Below are 19,423 nucleotides of genomic sequence, written 5' to 3'. Positions count from 1 at the left end.
ATTATGGGCTTCCTTGTGCAGAGGTCATAAAAAGTTGTAATTTGTAGAATGGTTTTGTACCTTGTTATAGTGTATAGTTATTTGCGGTGGTAGAAGTAAATACTACTGACTGGTAATCCTTTGATATTTTGGAGGGATAATTGGTGGCAAATGTTGATGTTTTTGCCTTTACCCCTTCTGAACACAGCTCATATAAGCACGTTTACTCTCCATAGCAATGTACCTCCTGTTCTTTGTAATACAAAGAATAGAAAGGCTGACTGCTATGGGAAGATGGGGAATATTCTTGGGAGAATTTGTTATTCACACAGAATTGTGGTTGCTCTCCTTTGGAGGCTTGTAAATTGGTAGGAACAGAGAAGGAGAAAGTATAAAGCAATGTATTCCTAGGAAGGTATTCTAAATTGAGGACAAGTATCAGTAAAGGCTGTAAAATCTCCTGTGGAGAGCAGGAACAGTTCTGATCACTTTTGTTAAAGAAATGTAAAATAAACTGTGTGGGATGCAGAGGAGAACCAAGAGGATAGTAAGAGGAAGGAGTTCTATCTGAGGTAGGCTCTTTGCCTACCAGGAGGAAAGCTGAGATGGCATATGCTTACACCTTGTAAATCACAGAATCATGGAATCATTAAGGTTGGAAAAGACCTTTAAGACCATCAAGTCCAACCAACAACCCAACACCATCATGCCCACTAAACCATATCCTGAAGTGCCATGTCTACACGTTTTTTGAACACTTCCAGTGATGGTGACTCCACCACCTCCCTGGGCAGCCTGTTCCAATGCTTGACCACTCTCTCAGGAAAGAAATTTTTCCTAATATCTAGTCTAAACCTCCCCTGGCGCAACTTGAGGCCATTTCCTCTCGTCCTATCACTAGTTACTTGAGAGGAGAGACCAACACCCACCTCGCCACAACCCCCTTTCAGGTAGTTGTACAGAGCCATGAGGTTTCCCCTCAGCCTGCTCTTCTCCAGACTAAACAACCCCAGTTCCCTCAGCCGCTCCTCATAAGACTTGTGCTCCAGACCCCTCACCACCTTTGTTGCCCTTCTCTGGACACGCTTGAGCACATCAACGTCTTTCTTGTAGTGAGGAGCCCAAAACTGAACACAGTATTTGAGGTGCGGCCTCACCAGTGCCGAGTACAGAGGTACAGACACTTCCCTACTCCTGCTGGCCAGACTATTGCTGATACAGGCCAGGATGCTGTTGGCCTTCTTGGCCACCTGGGCACATTGCTGGCTCATATTCAGCCGGCTGTCAACCAGCACCCCCAGGTCCTTTTCCACCGGGCAGCTCTCCAGCCACTCTTCGCCAAGCCTGTAGCGTTGCATGGGGTTGTTGTGACCAAAGTGCAGGACCCTGCACTTGGCCTTATTAAACCTCATACAGTTGTCCTCGGCCCATTGATCCAGCTTGTCCAGATCCCTCTGCAGAGCCTTTCTGCCTTCGAGCAGATCAACACTCCCACCCAACTTGGTGTCATCTGCAAACTTACTGAGGGAGCACTTGATCCCCATCGATAAAGATACTGTACAAGACCGGCCTCAGAACCGAGCCCTGGGGAGCACCGTGTGTGACCGGCTGCCAGCCGGATTTAACGCCGTTCACCACAACTCTCTGGGCTCGGCCATCCAGCCAGTTCCTCACCCAGCGAAGAGTAAACCTGTCTAAGCCACGAGCCGCCAGTTTCTCCAGGAGAATGCTGTGGGAGACGCTGTCAAAGGCTTTACTAAAGTCCAGGTAGACAACATCCGCAGTCTTTCCCTCATCCACTAGGCGGGTCACCTGGTCATAGAAGGAGATCAGGTTGGTCAAGCAGGACCTGCCTTTCATTAACCTGTGCTGGCTGGGCCTGATCCCTTGGTTGTCCTGCACATGCCGTGTGAGCACTCTCAAGCTGAACCTTTCCATAATCTTCTCCAGTACCGAGGTCATGCTGACAGGCCTGTACTTCCCAGGATCCTCCTTCTGGCCCTTCTCGTAGATGAGTGTCACATTGGCAAGCCTTCAGTCATCTGGGACCTCCTCTGTTAATCAGGACTGCTGATACATGATGGAGAGTGGCTTGGCAAGCTCCTCCGCCAGCTCTCTCAGTACTCTCGGGTGGATCCCATCAGGCCCCATAGACTTGTGGGTGTCCAGCTGACATAGCAGGTCCTTAACTGTTTCCTGCTGGATTATGAGGAGTTTATTGTGCTCTCCATCCCTGTCTTCCAGCTCAGGGGACTGAATACCCTGAGGATACCTGGTCTGGCTATTAAAGACTGAGGCAAAGAAGTCATTAAGTACCTCAGCCTTTTCCCCATCCTTGGTGACAGTGTTCCCCCCCATATCCAGTAAGGGATGGAGATTCTCCTTGGCTTTCTCTTTGTTGTTGATATATTTGTAAAAGCATTTTTTGTTATCCTTTACAACTGTGGCCAGATTGAGTTCTAGCTGGGCTTTTGCCTTTCTAATTTTGTGGAAAATATATCAAGGATAAAACACTAAGGAGGGAGAAGAGCCAGTCATGCCAACAGGGCCCTGTGGAAGTCTAATGGGTGCATAAAATGGTTGTGAATGCATTCAGGTTAAAGGTTTAGGATTCTTAAATTACTGGTGACACAGTTCTGGACCAGCCTGCCAGTAGCAGGAGTAGGGCTCAAAACCTTATCTGGCTCCGAGGCCACCATTCATTCAGTTGCGAAAGAGCTCTTTCCATGACATCGAGATCTTTCTCAGTCTCACTCACACGTTCTGGTGGTCCCTGGTTGCACTTGCACATCCAGGCAGAAATGTTAGTTGTGAGTTTCCAGTTAAATGTCCATGTCTTTGCTTGAGAGGTGACCTTTCATCCACGTGCACGCTGCTCCATGTTAGCCAGTGCCTTTGCCGCCCCTGCTCAGTATTGCTTCGTAAGGCTGCCGTGCCCGACGTGGCACTGACGGGAGGTGCTCAGCTGTCGAGCGCTCACTGCAGTACAGACCTCTGTGTGTGGCTGCATGCTGCATGTCACAGGGTTATGCCTAGTTACGCTATAGTTGAATAATACATGTAATTATATGCTCGTATATGTACATAATATTATGCTTTTTAGTATGTCCTGGAAAAAGATGACCTTCCAGGGGCAGTTCTGTGTTTTGATTTTATCTAGAAGTCTTCTATGATCAGAGGACCCTAGAAGAAAGTTTCCTATGTTGCAGCCACAGAATTTTAGGATTGTTCATTAGTTTTTGTCAAGTTTACCATTCTGAATTTACAAAATCTGTCTCACTCTTCAATGTTGTTCTCAAGGAGCTAATTTGAGAGAGCAGCGGGTTTGTATCTGGAAAAGGAAAGGAAAACACATTTTTTAAAATACTGCTAATGATCTGTTAGGACAGTTTTATGTAAGTGTTTAAAACACCCAGGTTCCCAAACATGCATGCTGCAGACCGTATCTTAGTAAGATATTAATCTGATAGCTCATCTTTCATCTCATGAATATGCCCTTCCAGACATGTAAGATAGGATTTCTGCTATTGTTTACATTCTTTATCTTAGTTATTTAATTACAAAGATAAATAACATTAGGAAAATCTTAAATAATACCGATAAACTAATTGAAGTCACTGTAAGTGTTTGGATGCTTTAAACTAAGCATGTATTTAACTGCTTGTTGAAGAGCAAAATATTGGTACTAGAACCTGCAGTTCATAGCTCCGCTTGCTGTAAAACCCATCTCCCACCTTTTGGCACAGATGGGGTGAAACCTTTTCCCCTTTTAAGGTATTTATGCTGCTTGCTTTTCCTGAATTCAGGATTTATGCTATAGCCATCATACTATTTTCTGTGGTGACTTGTTCTTTTATTCAAATGGATGAGTTGTCAGTCATGTGGGTGCAGAAAGTAGATCTTAATGCCTTTATTCATCAGTTAAAAAAATAAGTGCCTCACAAGTGACAGTTTGTTGGATGTTCCTTCTTAGCTGGCCATTATATTAGATCCCTTAACTCTTTTGCTAGCCCATTGGAAAGAGCAAATGCATTTGCCATTGACCCTTACTAGTATTCATAAAAGTAAAGACTTTGCTCCCCCAGTGGTATTTGGGGGATTCAGTTATTTTCAAGGGCTTTTTTTTCTGCTCAGCACAAACTTTTGTAACTAACTTACCCATTACACGAAAATAAGGTCTTTATGTTCATACAGGTACCTGAAATATGCAGGAAAATTATACAAGAAACTGTTCTGAACCACTTGTTTGCTGTAGCTTTAAAAGACGCTATTTCTAATTTGTGGAATAGCATTTTATGCAAGCTGTGGGAAACACAATAGTAGCACCTTTCTTTTGTTAGTAAATCCTCAATTTACCTGATGCTTAAAGAAGGGCCAAGGCAGTTTCAGAAGCAATTAGGTAAGCAGGTACTTAACACCTGATCAGTTACTGTGAAGTTACAATAGCAAGTGACAGTGACCAGTAATTCATATGTAATTCTTGGAAGCTAATTCCTTATGCAAATACCCCATTTATTGCAGTACCACAAGGGGCTGGTACCTCATGTTGAAACTGCTTCTTTTTACTGGTGGGGAAAGGGAAAATATATACAAATTTCATTTTTAAGACGATTCCGGCACTTCTAGGTGCTGACTGTTGTGGGGATACATTTTCATTTTCAGGAAGATGGGACTGGGTTAATTTAAATGAAGTGATGTTGAAGAATGCAAGTGTGCTTCTCAGAAACAAAAACAAATGACTTTTCTTTCAAAGAAATGCAGATAATGTCTGTAAAAGCTATTCATTATTCTTTTTTGTGACTACTCTTGGTATTTGCAAATCTCTAATCGGAATATAAATGCCCGTTCTTTATTTAAAACAAACCTGAGATCCTGTGGGAAGATGGCTTTTCAATGGAACAGCTTAGCTGTGTGGTTTTACTTTTTATAATTACACATTGATAAACAATTTCATAAAGAGAAACCGGTTTGTTTTAGTGGCTCATGGGTTTTCTCCTCTTCACGCGTAGATGTCCAGAAAAGGTGCGCAGGTAAATGTGACACTGAAGTGCCATTTTTTATTCTTGAGAGTTGTAAGTGTTAGTGCTGCTTGACATAGATATTTAGGTGCAAACTCAATTATAAATAAATAGCTAAGATATAAATGGATTTTGCATGTTCTAAATCTTGAACATGGACAGCCCAAGTTCTGCTTGTATAGAGACATCATGTTGTGCCTTTCCTAATGTGGAAATGGTTACCTCTCACAGATAATTAAATATTTATGCAAAATCATGCAAAACAAAGTTTGGGGTCTCTGTGTTGCTTGCTAGTTAGAAAAATGCAATTTTATATATATAAATATAGCAGAGAAAAGGGTTAATCCCTCCTTCCTCTCCCTACAGTCAGTTACTTGCTTCTAAATTAATGTTTCTTATGTGGAATTTTGTCATTTAGTTCAAAAAAGCAGCAGGAATTTAAAACTCAAAGAGTGATTTGCAGCCCCAAAAGCCAAGGGAAGGAAGGATAAGGAAGAACTCTTGAACATACCAACTGCTTGTCTGAGGGAAAATTCAAGACTTTTACTGCACAGAAGCAGATTTGCATTCTCCCCGTACGTCCTGGTGGAAGTGAGCCCCAGCTGTATCTGGATAAGCTCCACAGCCCTCCCTGGCTCTCTTGCTGCCGCTGTTGGGTAAATGAGAGGAGAGTCCGCGGGGGCTCTGAGGGTCTGTGTGCTTCCCCTCTTGCTGCTCGCCCATCGGGATCCCTCTCCCCTCTGCAGAAGGGGAGCCAGAGGAAACTACTTTTAGTGTCAGTCCTATTACTCGTCTTGCTCCCTCAGAAAACGAGGTTTTGGCAGTTGCCTGTGAGCTCTGATTCCTGTCTTGTCAGAGAGCTGGTAGCTGCTTTCAGCCACTTTTGGCAGAGAGGCAGAGATCCTAAAGGTACTGAATTTCAGGAGCTGGTTCGATGACATCGGTGTCCCAAAATGAGCATTGCCTGGGGCGGAAAAGTAATTATAGCCCTCCTCTTACACAGCCTGAACATTACAGAGGCATGTGCTGGCCAGCCAGCCTACACATACATACCTCTGATCCAGAGATGTCACCAACCAAAGCAGAGGAGGATGCTGGAGGAGATTGTGCAAGGTGGAGGACGGGGAACGTGGAAGGGATCTGAGAGCACTTTGGATGGAGTAAGAGACAATACAGGGGGTAAATCTTAGGTATTGTTTGCAGATTAGGCAGGATGCAGCATTTCTACAGTACAGTCCTACATATCCTAAATGGTGGGAAATATTAAATATATTCAGATGAACCATCTCTCAGGCAAGAGGCTGCTGTTGCCTGTGATAGCAGACTGAGATACATCAGTTTGTTTCAATGGGTACTGCTAAGATGTTACCGAGTAATGCTTATAAACTTGTTAAGATGTTGTGATGTTGTGGTAGGTTTCCTTAGGGTTTTCCTGCACCTTCCTCCCTGGGGACTCATGCAGAAGGGTGATATGCGGCTGCTCAAGGTGTAGCTGAAGTTGTTTTGCTCCTAGCCTGGATGATACCAGAGTCTTTGCTTCTGTCTCAGATGTTGTGGAGTGCTGGAACATTGCTTCATCTCCCTGGGACATCAAAACCCTCAAGCATCCAAAGAGGCTCTAAGTTTCTCCTACGATCTTCAGCACTCTCAATGTCTTGTGCTCTTTCTGAAAGTAAATCTATATTGAAACATAACTGTTAACAACATTGCCAACGAAAAAGCTGCTTGCTTTGGTGTCCTAGTATTGCTATTACTAACAATTAATTCAAAAGCCTCTTTTTAGTCACTGTTTGTGCTTCTGGGCATTTCCTGAAAATTTTTAGGTAGAGAGTAAAGGCTAAAGAGTAATTGTGTTAAAGCACAGGTTTAAATCTGTCTTGTAATCTTACCGCACTTGCTGTTTCATAATCCTTATCTACAGATTTCCTGTTTGCCCACATTGTCAGGAGTGGTTAATTTTTCTATTTTAAATCTAGATATAGAGTGGTATTTTCTAAGCATGTCAGCTATTTGGATTTCACTGAATGCCTAAATATTTAAGGCCAGTTTTGAAAATTCTGGAAATAGTACTCAAATGGCATAAACATTTGAAAAAGCAAATTCTATTTTGAATGTTAGTGAGTTTTGTTCCTATGTTTATCTGCAACTGTTTCTTTCTAAATTGCATTGAAAAGTCTAGATAATACTTACCCTGGTACCTAGCCTTCCATTTGATTAGGATCAATACGTTTCTAAGGAATACGCCTTAAAAAGACTTTAACATACTAAAATCAAATTGCATCTAATCAGAAAAGAGTAAATTTTGCTTTAAATACTCAGTTTTAATGCTTTTCCCCTGAAATATAGGTTCCTTCTTATCAGTAAGTTATTACTAAAATCTGCTGATTTGTAAATAAAAATTTTAGGCACTTCATTTTAATTCGTTGGCTGGAAGAAGGCGTGTGTGAGGGGTGACTCCAAGCTAGCTTTTCAGCTCGAGGGAGCTGCTGCTGGAACTGATCTGATTGAGTAGCTGAAGAAACTATTCAGCCAAGAACTGGTTCAGCAGGCTGTGGGTGTAAGCACAAGGCTGAACCTGTGCTGGACCCTGTTTTCAGCAAGCTGCTGCTCGCCAGGAAGTTCATGCTGGCTGACTCTGCGCGTTCCGCTTTATGCACGCTCTTTGCCTGGTACAGTTCTGAGGTAAAAACCAAAAATAGCATTAGTTTTCACTATCTTTGCTGAAGTTGTAAACTGAGGGGTTTAGCGCAGTAGGTAAGAGTGCAGAGGCAGATATTAATGATGGCTGAGGTGGCTGTTGGTTAAGCTGCGATGACATTGTGTTTCCAGATGTCAGTGTCTTTCTCCAGTAGTTTGACTTTTCTTTGCAATTTCTGTAACAGCTGTGGACTACTTGAATAATAAATTAAGTGTAAGTAAACAGATGAAGTCTTACTAGATATTACAATAATTTCAAATTCAGTTCAATATGTTTGTTTTTAACAATAATATTAAAACAGGGCACCTAATTTTTATTTTCTTTCTTTTGAAATACTGATTCATGCAGATGCATGCATGTGTTGTCTATGTTGTGATATTTCTATGGCTGTAAGTGAAAGAGAGATGGTCAGTGGATAAATGTGTGATGTCTTTGGACATCCTGAAACAGAGGCGGGTTCCACGAGCTGCTGCTGGGAGAGGTATGGGGCCAGACTGTAGCACTGATCTTGCAGCTGGAGAACTGAGAATTGGGGGGGAACACAACATAATCGTTTGGTTCTTCATAAAACTTGGTAGTGCTTTCACTGACTTCTTCCTCAGGGAAATCGGAAAGCCCGGTGCGATCGTATCCTTTCCTGTGGAGGAAGCCACACGACTGTTGCTTTCTCTCACACCTGTCATTTCCTTGCTTGAAAGTAGAAATTGCTCAAGAAAAATATTATGATGGAGCTGTACTAAAAAGTGACGGGTGATTGTGACCCCTGTAAGTCCAGTGCTGAAGCTAATGGAAGAGTCTTTGAATGTTGTTAATTTACTTACTCAAAAGGATTTAACTTTGAAGTTGATTTTGGTACAAGCAAAAGATTGGAGCAGATGGGTGCCTCCAGAGGTCCCATAATTGCTCTGTGATTTGAAGTGCCCTAAGCTGGCCTGTCCAACTTTTTGAAGATCCCCACTGTGGCTGCTAGGTGGGTGACTGCCAAGCTCACTCTGAGTCCTGAGCTCGCAAGGGCCCCGTTGCGGTGCCCGGCCACAGCTCTGGGCTACCCTGTGGTGCGTTTTTGTGTGTCCCAGCCTGCCGCCTGCTCGCTGCAGGGCATGGAAGAGCAGAAGCTCTCTCCAGTTCTAGGTTTTGCTCTCTTCTGCCACTGGCTTTAGCCTTACATTGACCAGTAGCACAAGAATCAGCATTATGTTCTTATTTTGTGTGCATATGTGTATTTGAGTGGGGAAAAAAACTAATTGGAGACTTGAAGTCACGCAGTCCATTGAGACTTCAAGAGACTCGGTTGGAGACTTACAGAAAACATGCTGTACATCTCTAACATCAGTGAATTGATCTTTTGCTTGCTGGAATTCCTAAAATGTATAGACAAGTTAAAAATTAGATTTTTAAATATTTTTTCCTTTTATAGTCAGTATTATAGTCCTCAGTTTTTATGATGCCGTTGTATTGCTTGGTGATGTTTATGTACCAATGCCAGCCTGTTACAAACAACAAAGGAAAATGGTTTCTCTTGAAAAGACTGTGAACTAAAATTTGGCAAAGAAAAAATATTCTTCGGCATGTTTTAAGAGCTGTTTTCTGTGACAACATAACAAACTTTCCTTCTTATTTTTGAATGTTTCTGAAAAATTGAGTTTCTTAGCCATTTGATGTTTAGTCTAATTTAGAGACTTACTTCTCTGCCTGCATGTGTTCAGGATCTCTTTAAAATAATGTTCATCTTTTGTCTCTGAAACCCTGAGCTAGTGGATGCGATGAGATGCTATCTCCATTTCCTCTATTTCCCTTGAAAAGGATATATGAAAACCCCCAGTTTCAGCATCAAGTTTTGAAGCCTCATTTGCTTTTGGAACTGATAAAAAGAAGAAAATTAAATTAAATCTTTTGAAGATTTGTCATTTGTTTTGGTTTGTTTTGTAGGTTTTTGTCAAGCAGGCAAGGATTTACGGTTAGTATCTCTGTGCATGGAGCAAATTGATATCCCAGCAGGCTTCCTGTTAGTAGGAGCCAAATCTCCCAACCTTCCTGAGCACATTCTGGTCTGCGCTGTTGACAAGCGGTTTTTGCCAGATGATCATGGAAAAAATGCACTTTTAGGTAAGAGATTTTTTTTTTTTTTTGTGCCATAATAATTCAGAGAAAAAGGTCAGTTTAAAATTATCTGAAGTCATTTCAGCTAATAACCTTCTATTAGAAATATGTTGAGGACAGGCTTGTTTTTATTAAATTAAATCTGTAGCTCAACCTGCCTTAAGAGCTCGTTTTAAAACAAGTCCCTGATTCCACAATTAACCACAATTGAATCTTTGTGATTTCTGTGTGGGCAGAAGTCAATTGCAGCCCTGGCATTCTAAATGTGAACTATCCACATACTCTTTATGTCTATTGATGCTTACAGCATTTTCATTTAAGAAGAAATATGCTCATGCAACTGTAGAAGATGAGCGATCTATTTTTATGTGGATTAAGGGAGAAATTCTGCCCTTGGGTCCACCAGGAACATTGTTCTCAATAGGAGCTCTGAGGGCAGTTTGCCTCTCAAAATCTAATACATAGGGGAAAAAAAACACATTTACGTCATAATTGGTTACCTTTATGAGCTTTAAAATTTTCATACAAGGATGCTTCTTGGTGATTGAAGGCAAATGTATGTGCACCTAGATTTCCTGCCTGGCTCAGAACTGGTACACGTTTTAACAGGCTAGTAAAAGTGATTTAATGTATTTTGGCTCCTTTAGCCTGTTTTGAATTTGCTGTCTAATTTCTCCCTCCAGTCATTGTGTTGCCTAGAAAATGTTCAGAAAGACCTTTCAACAGGGAAGAAATTACGATAAAGAATAAATACCCTGATTTAACTACATTGCTAGTTTGGACCAGAATTTAAACAATATTTGGCATAACTGTTGAAAACACCTCCTTTTTGTACTTCTGAGCTTTAATGTTATTTCTCCCTTAAACCCATTTAATATGCTACTACACACTGTAAACCTTTGGACCTGCAGCAGAAATCCCACTGGCCTGAGTTAGATGGGAGCTGTGGTGTGATGTGCCCTTGCTGGGTACAGTTGGGGACGTGGGATTGTGGAGTAATCTGGCATATACTGCCATCCTCAGAGGGGCTGCTCCCCCACTGAGCAGGGGAAGTGTCAAGTGTTGATCAGTAAGAAGTATCTGAGAGACAGACAGATGGTGTTTAGTCTGATTAAATGTGGTACTACTTGTTTTTGTTGGTAAGCCTTCCTCCTCCCCCAGGTTTGTATCCATCTATCATCTCTGATATCATTTGATAATGAGCCTAGTGACTCACAACTCTGCTCTGGCATTGCTGATGTTACATATTTAAATGCCTCTAGGACTGTGTAACTGGTACCTATGGAGCAAAGAATTGACTCGTTAGCTCTGTGAGACCCTGATGACTGTTTCTGACAGCTATAGAGATGCACCAATAATTCCTGTAAGTTGCACGGGAGAAGGGAAGGACTCAGAGTTCAGTCTCAGGAGAAACGGGATGAAGAAATCTGCTTCTGGCATCCTCAGCAACAGGATGGTAACAGATGATGATGAGGCACAGTAAAGCTAAAGACAGTGGCCTAATTAATAAGAGTTTTATGGAAAATGCGTTCTGTCAAAAAGGCTGAATATCTTTTTCATAAAACTACAAATTTGGTTGACAGGTAAGTGTAGGAACCAGTATTCTGTCAGGTGCTTGGTGTTGTGGAAAATAATTAACTAGTGAGGATGAGAAATTGGTTCTGTTACAGATCTTGAACTGATCAGTAAATGGAAAAAAAAAAAAAACACCAAAAAAAGCATTTCTATTAGGTACTCATCAGCCCAGCACTATTATAAATAATTATTGATGTTCCAGAAAGAATATAAAATTTTTTTCATTAAGGGTTGAAAGTGATTCATAGGTGAGTGGAGTGGCAAATAAGCCAGGGGATTTTAATTGTTCAGCATTAGATAATAGAGGGCTTATTCAAACAAGGATTTTAAGGCAGGCCCATTTCAGAATATGCCCTCTGCTTTGTTCTGGAAGATGTTAGACCGTTCCTGTCTATGTGCAACACTGCCATTAACATAGTTGTGAATGATGCTGGGGTCCTGCAGATCTCAACTCAAAATTTCACTCCCTTATGTGAAACCATGTTGAAAATGTTGCAGAAAAGCAGTCTTCTGCTGTTATTCCTAAATATGTTACTTTTATGAGAGGTTCTAGGTTTTTAAAAAACATTCTGAAGGATTCCTAACTTTTGCCATGAAAATCTTGACATTAAATGATTGCTTTTAAAACTTTTAAGCTCTAAGATCCAGCTTACCTGGGAAGTGCCTTGTATAAGGAGTCTCAAGAGAAATTCGTTTTGAGAGAGGGAAGCATGCAGCTTGGCACCCATGGTGTTTAATGTAGAAATGTGAAAGTTAAATAGGAAGCCTTATAAAAATTTTATAGCTGGCCATCATAGCCACCCTGCCTCTTCAAGTAGTTATTCCTCTCTGCACTGTGTAGAGTGAAAAATTGGTGGTAGGATTTTGGCATAAGTTAGTATGACTTAGAAAGATGAAAGAGTTTCAGAAAAGCTAAGACTAAAATCTGCCTGTTTGGCTGCTTCCTGACACATGTGTGCAGAGCAGGGCACCTACAGTAGCTATATGTCTGGAGGCCTCCAGTCGCTCTGAACTGGATGTGCAGGTAGGTTGAAGTGGCCTTATTCCTAGCAGATAGCACAAGTCATTTTGTATGTAAACCTTCTGCTTCATTCTTCCAGGATTTTCTGGGAATTGTATAGGCTGTGGAGAAAGAGGATTTCGATACTTCACAGAGTTTTCCAATCATATCAACCTGAAATTAACCACTCAGCCAAAGAAGCAGAAGCACTTAAAGTACTACCTAGTAAGAAGCTCCCAAGGTGTACTATCAAAGGGACCTCTTATTTGCTGGAAAGGTAACTAAGGTGCCCATTCGCTTAGATCTTTTTTTATTATATTAGTGTGATGTTGAATGAAAAGTTGAAAGCTGCTGTTGAAAATGTGTGCATTCAAAAGTAGCTGTAGAAGATTACTTTTTTTACTGCTTGAAGGAAAAATTCCCACTGATTTCAACAAAGTCTGGATTTTTCCAGTTTTGAACCAAATAAGAGGTTTATTTAAGTCCTAATGGTAACCTTGCAACCGTAAATTGTCTTCCTCCATCTCCCTATGCTATCAGTGGGAGCCCTAAATCTACCCTTCTTGGGATGTGCAGCCACCTTGATAGAAGGAATAAGGTTGCTCAGTGTGCTGATTCTGTTCTGTGCCTGAAGCAGGATGACTCACAGCCAGGGCTCCAACACTGGCTTTCCACTGATAGTCATCTTAGCAGGTACAATTCAATCTGTCTAATACCCGAGGACAGCTAGCACGCCATATGATTAAGAAAGCTCAGGTCACTGAACTTAGGGGAAGAGGAGAAATCTTGCATACTGTTGCCGTTTACAGTGTGTTTTACACTTGGGCTTACCCTCTACCGGAGCAGCCTGTGCAGTATTGTTATGTGTTAAAGAGATGACATTTGTGACCCCAGGGCAAGGTAGCCATGGGGTCTGTTGTTGGAGGATGCAGGTTTTTGGAGCTAGAGCCATGCAAAGACTCAAGGAGAGAATGATTTACCTATGTCTGTCTACTAAGTTGGTATATATGCAGACTGCTTGTCTTCCTCAGCTGTGGTCTCACTCAGTAAAGATAGGGTTTGATCTGGTGCGTGTTGCCAAAAAGGATGATGTGAGGAGAGGAGAAGCTCCACAGGAGGACTGACACGCATCTGAAGAGTCACATCCTCATGTGAATGGCAGCATGACTCCAGAGAGAGATGGTTATCACCGAGCTGTATGAGTGATTATAGTACTGTATTGGTTAGTGGTTCAAAGGGATCCTGGCTTCAGCTGCTTTCTCCGTTACAAGTGTAATTATCTGCTATGTTAGAGTGGATATGTTTTTCAGCAGCGTTTTTCACAGAAACTACAGAAAGATTTAATTTGGTAGTCTCTTTTTGAAGTTCTAAGTACAGAAAAAGGAAACCTTATTTTAACTTTGGAATCCTTTTTCTGAAACCCCTCCCTGATGTTCATGCAGTTGGGGTTGGTGTGTGTCCTGGTAAACACTGTCAGGTGTAATGCACTTGTGGAAGAGGCAGACACGGGGGTTGCTTTTGGTTATATGGTGATTGCAAGAGTTTTGAGCACCCATGAAAGTTTACAAAATTGACCAAGAATCAACCTCTTGGACATATACTTTGATAGGCTCTATCCCCATATTGCTACCATCCGTCTGGTAACCCTTCACCCTTTACTTACATTAAAGGTCTAATTAGAAGAAGAGAAATGCTCTTAAACACCCCCTTCTCTTCAAACAAAATCTGATTAGATTTCAATTTAAAAAATAGATTAATGTGTAATATTTAAGGTCACTTTCTCCTCGCTCAGCTCAGTTTTCATCCAGACAGACACCCACAGCACTGAGATGTCCCTGAAGGTTTTGTGGAGGCATACTAAGAACCTGGGTTTCAGCACAGTTTTTCCTTTTAAAGGGCAACATATGACGGTTTGTATAAAGGTTGTGCACAGAAGTCACCGAGTGTTTCCTGGGATATGTCCAATACCTTCAAATCTCTTGGAAACTGCGAACTGAGGGCTCCTGCCATTTTGCAGCATCTGGTCTGTATTTGCCTGGCTCTCCGAGTGGCCCCCAGGGAGGTTTTCTTAATTAGAAGACAAAGTTGACTAAACTGCAAGAGCCGTATTTTCATTGAATGCTGCCATTTGCCACTGTTTGTCGTACGTGCTGTATGTATGCTTTTAATGTTTTGTCACCTTTCGCCACCGCATTGCTGAACTGTCGCTACTGGAAGGCAGGCCTTGTTAATATGTACTGTAGCTGCTTCGTTTGCAGAATGTAGAAGCAGGCAATCATCTGCTGCTAGCCTCTCTGCTAAACCAAATTCTTCGGTGTCACCGTCCACGACCCCAGAGGGTGGATCAGCTAATGGATACAAATCAGGGTTCACTCAGACAGGTAGGAGCTGAAAGTGCTATAAAGATAACCATTGGGGGTGGTAAGTTACCTCAGATATTGTTGGTTCAGCGATGCTGTAAACAGCTGGGTATTTACCTCAAGCCATGTATAGATTACAGCGGGGAGCATGCCTTTCAAAATTTGCTTTGTGAAAGATTAAGACCCAGGTGAGGCTGAAGGTTAGCTTAGTCCTCGTAAGAACAGTCGATTAAAAAGTATTAAAAGATTTTTTGATTCATGTATTTGATTCTGTGTCTCCCTGTGTTTGCTTCATTTAATTTTTTTAAGGATCTCAAAAAACTTGAATTATACATTTATAGGGAGGTGTTTGCTTAGTATATAGATTAGGTTATTTGTCTTGAAAAGGAAAAAAATCTCCTTTAGTGGGGTTAGGGGGGCAGCTTTTATTTATTTTCTTGCTTATTTATTTATTTATATCAATTTTATTTCACACAAGGGTGTACTTAGAATAACAATTTCCCCATGCACATACAGCAGTTTTGTGTTACGTGAGCTAGCATGCATCTCATAACTGTTCTAGAAAGCTATTAATGACATACTTACACAAGGAGAAACTAAAAATGAAATGGACATTGGCTGACAAAGCAGCAGCATCTTAATTTCATTTATGTGTCTTATTGCAAATAGCCAAGGTGCTTTTCTTTGAGCTTTTTTTCTCATTGCTTTATTGCAGCTTCGTCTATGTTGTTAAAAGTTTTTGTGTCTGTGTGTGCTATTTCTTGAAAAATTAAAAACAGGAAAAACTTTCTTTTAGTTGTTGTAATTGGTTGATATGTACATACAGAATATTTATTTCTTCAGAGGAGTATGAAACGCAGATGAAAAACCAAGATTGTTAAAATACTTATTCCACTTACAAACTATATTAAAAAAAAACACACAACCAAACAAAAGCTGAGCATATGCATTCTTATGAAATTGTAATCACTGATCAGGATGTTCAGAGACACTTTCCCCAGCTGGTCACCCCTGTCTCTGTTTAGGAAGCTGTATGCTTTAGGCTTAGGTGAAAATGAAATCAGAGTGTTGTTTAAACATCTGCATTTCATTGCATGATCCCTTGGCTTCCAGATCCTGCCATGAGAACTGGGCAGATGCATGAGAACCTATTTATTTGAAACAACAAGCGATCCAATATTTACACAGCTTTGTCTTCTATTGTACCTGCCAAGTTAATAGATACACGTTTTATATACTGCTTTCTCCTTATCACCTACTGCGATTTTCAGTTTGCTTGGTGTTTCTGTGTGTCACTGTTTGTACTCTTAGGTCACGGTTGTCAAAACCTTTTCATCTCCCTCTACTGTTATCTTCCAGTGAAGATAATTCCACATGCATACGTATGAATCCCCTGTGACCGGGAGAAGGGGGGAGGGCACCTTTTTTCAGTGGCGTGAATTCTGGCATGTGTCGCCTATGATGGAGGTCTGACTCGTTCTCTCCTAGCCTCTGCATAGCTGCTCGTACTTCGAGTTGAATTCCGAGTTACTTTAAAAGAGGAGTACTTATTAGCAAGTTGCTTTCTGAAATTGTTTGCAGCTTATTGTCAGCTCATACCCTTTTTTTCCTTTTAAAGTTGTGTAAATATTTCTGTTTCCTGCCCTTGTTGAGTGAGCAGTTCAGTCTCCAAGTTCTAGAAGACACCTGTAGGTAGACAGTTATGGGCACAGAGAGAGTTCTGCACTGAAATGGTAATTTTGTGATAGAAATTAGAGCTCAAGGGAATGTTGAAATACCATAGTTAAAGTGGCCATGACGTTACAGTCAGCTGTCGAGTCCCCCTTTCAAAAGGGTGTGGGAAGATGCAGTTCTGTCGCAGAGGAGAGATGACTAGCAATGCAAAAATGTCTGAAACCTTGAACAGTACCAAAAATTCAGTTTTAGGCAGACACACGAGGGAAAACTTCAATTCAGGTGTAAAAAGGGTGTTAAGCTACTAGAAACAAGGTTTACAATAGAAAGATGAACAATTTTAGTAACTGGTAGTACTATGAGTTCTGGTTAGGTACCAGTGTGATGTTTAAACATATGCTAACCACACCTGCCTTCATAGATAACATGTCAAGAAAATAGATTAGAACTAGAGAGAAGGAAAAAAACCCCAAAGCTTCTGGAAAGTTTACTTTGCAGAAAGCTTTAACGCTACTTATTTGCTACATCATATTTAATGAGACCAGTGTTTTCCTCCAAAGCTTCTGAGCTGGTGGTCTATTTTGTTAGCCATTCAGTGTATTTCCTGTGAACATGGACAAGGTTTTCCCGAGGAGCAGCAGCAGCCAAGGCTTCTGTGCTCGTTCCCCATCTCAGTTACTCCGTCTGGCAAAGCAGACTCTTCTCTTCTCCCTCCTTCACCAAATGGTGTGTAGCCTGAGGGTGAATGCATTTGGCAGATCAAGTTGGTCTTTGCCTTCTGTTTTCTTTCCCTGGCTGTTTTACTAGGACATCTGTAGGTGAACTTAGCCTACTTGGCCTACTTGTTGCAAACTACTTTCTAGACAGAGGCTGAGTTAGTATTCTTTCACCCTGGTTGTAACAATTTGGATTTGTCAGTGTATCAGCACTTGAATGTCAAATTTCTCTTGAAGTAAATTGCAGATATTAAAGGTCTGATGTTAAAGTAGAGGCCTGCATGCTGAGAGGTTTGGAATCAGATCGAGTTTTATACTGGGCAAGTATTAGAATTTGTTTGTTCTACAGTTTATCCATCTATAAAATAGGGTTAATATTTTTCAACCTTGGTGAATTGCTCTAAGAAGTTGCTTTTGTTAATTCATGCAAAGAATTTGGCCTCAGACACCCTTCATTTCTTACTCAAACTTATAATTGGACATAGACTTTTCATAGCCTTATAGACAGTAGTGCTGTAAGGAGATTATGTATTTATACTTTTTTCTGATCTAAGTCAAGCTCAGCTGTGTCTGACAGAGGTTTGATAACTTGGTCTTGAAAATCTCAGGTGGTGGAGTTTCCACAACCTTTTTAGGTGACTTATTCCGGTGCTTACTCCCTATTCTTGCTGGGGGCAACTCACATAAGCTTTTTGCCTTAGCTTTCTCCTCTGTAACATGGGATAGCTCTGTTTACTTGCCTGTCCCACAGGGGTGTTTTGAAGAGCAATGAGATAGCCATTTCTACAGTTAAAATATGTTTTGTGTGTATGTGAATACAAAATATTGTGAAAGAGATCCATCAGATCATGAGGTTATGTAGAAATGCCGATGAAATGTTTGTTAGAACTCCTAGAAGATACAGATACATAATGATTTCTCAGGAGTGTAAAAAAATTGTTTGCCTTATATGCAGAGATGAGCTTACATAAATGTGTATGACTTTCATGTGTATATAATACAAATTATATATGCACATACTTATATATATATATAAAATTTTTAATCATGACTTAATTAAACAACTTTCTTTTCTCAGATCCTTCAGTATTCAGTCCAGCAAAATCATCTTCTGCTGTTAACTTAAGTGGAACTCAAGACCCACCCCGGAACAAGAACATTGTGAAGCCTCTGGCTTTGTCAGTACAGCTCGTAGGAAAGGCATTTGCTGCAGGTATGGCTTTGCTTTCCAGGATAGCTGAGCGCCAAGGGAATTACCAGCTTAACAGTCAAGAAATAGGGAGTCATCTTTTTGGTGGAAAAAGGAAAGAAAAACATTCACTATCATTCTCCAAAACTCTCATATTCTTGCAGTCCTCTGCACAGAAAATTTCCATGGCCATTACTGTCCCCAAACTGAGCCACACCTTGGCTTTCAGATTTGACATTCTAGTAAAAGTGCATGTCATATCCCTTTTTGCACTTCCTGCAAAAATGTCTAAGAGAGCGTAAAAGTCACCTCTTGATATGACACTGATTCTTGCCTGAGTAACTGGGAGCTGTGTGTTGTTCTGCATTTCTAGATATAGTTCCTCCACATACATTTAATGGAATTTAGTCTCATTTAAAGGAATTTTAATATCTGTGTTTTCTTATTTATTTCTGTAGCATGTGCTTAATGAATTAGAACCCTCAAATGTGGCATCTAAGTCCCTCACTGGTACTCTGTTGTGATATTCTGATTGTTTATTAATTTAGCTGGTTAGTCCTTTAGCCAATGAAAAAAAAAATTATCACACTTATTACAGGAAAGTATGCTTGAATAAGAAAAAAATATAAATTTATTTGGTTTATAGATGCCCATGAGCATTACATTTTATACATGATATATCTGCTATTTTACACAATATATTGTTATATACACATAATATTATTAAGTTGTATCTAATGAATCATTTACAGTTCTTTCTGTAAAATACCCTTTTTGCCTCCGTACTTGTGTAAGGAAAAGAATTGATCATGCGCTGAAATTACTTCTCACCATTTCAACCACTTCTGTAACTGACCCACATCCACTATATCTGTCCATATCAAATCTTTGACTCAGAGTACAAATGGGGAGCTTACAATGGGCAGGTGATGTTATTCAAATTTTGCTAACTGGCAACCTGAGAACCTTGTGCCTGAATTTATTTGAATGACTGCGGCTGGAGGGTTCCACGTTACATTGTTTTAAGCCAAATACCCACATCTCAAACTCTTTCTGTTGCAGCTGACATCAGCAAGCTGCTGTACCATCTCCTGCTGTTGCTCCTGGAATATGT

General features: G+C 40.8%; 1 protein-coding gene across 4 annotated transcripts in view; it reads left to right on the top strand.

Annotated features, from left to right (window-relative positions):
• The window catches only part of GREB1L (GREB1 like retinoic acid receptor coactivator), a gene marked incomplete at both ends in the record, with an annotated part of 65,156 nt that overhangs the window by 1,397 nt on the left and 44,336 nt on the right, over positions 1–19,423 (top strand). For 2 of the 4 annotated variants that reach the window (XM_082014852.1, XM_082014851.1), the window contains 4 exons: positions 9,625–9,801; positions 12,471–12,647; positions 14,629–14,751; positions 18,199–18,333. In XM_082014852.1, coding sequence (XP_081870978.1) covers positions 9,625–9,801; positions 12,471–12,647; positions 14,629–14,751; positions 18,199–18,333 — 612 coding nt within the window. Of the gene's footprint in view, positions 1–9,624; positions 9,802–12,470; positions 12,648–14,613; positions 14,752–18,198; positions 18,334–19,423 lie in introns of all 4 variants that reach the window. The other 2 variants (XM_082014850.1, XM_082014853.1) reach the window with 2 other exon arrangements.

Source organism: Phaethon aethereus (genome assembly GCF_964289735.1).
Source record: "Phaethon aethereus genome assembly, chromosome: 2".
Classification (NCBI taxonomy): Eukaryota; Metazoa; Chordata; class Aves; order Phaethontiformes; family Phaethontidae; genus Phaethon; species Phaethon aethereus.
This window is presented reverse-complemented; position numbering and strand designations above follow the sequence as displayed.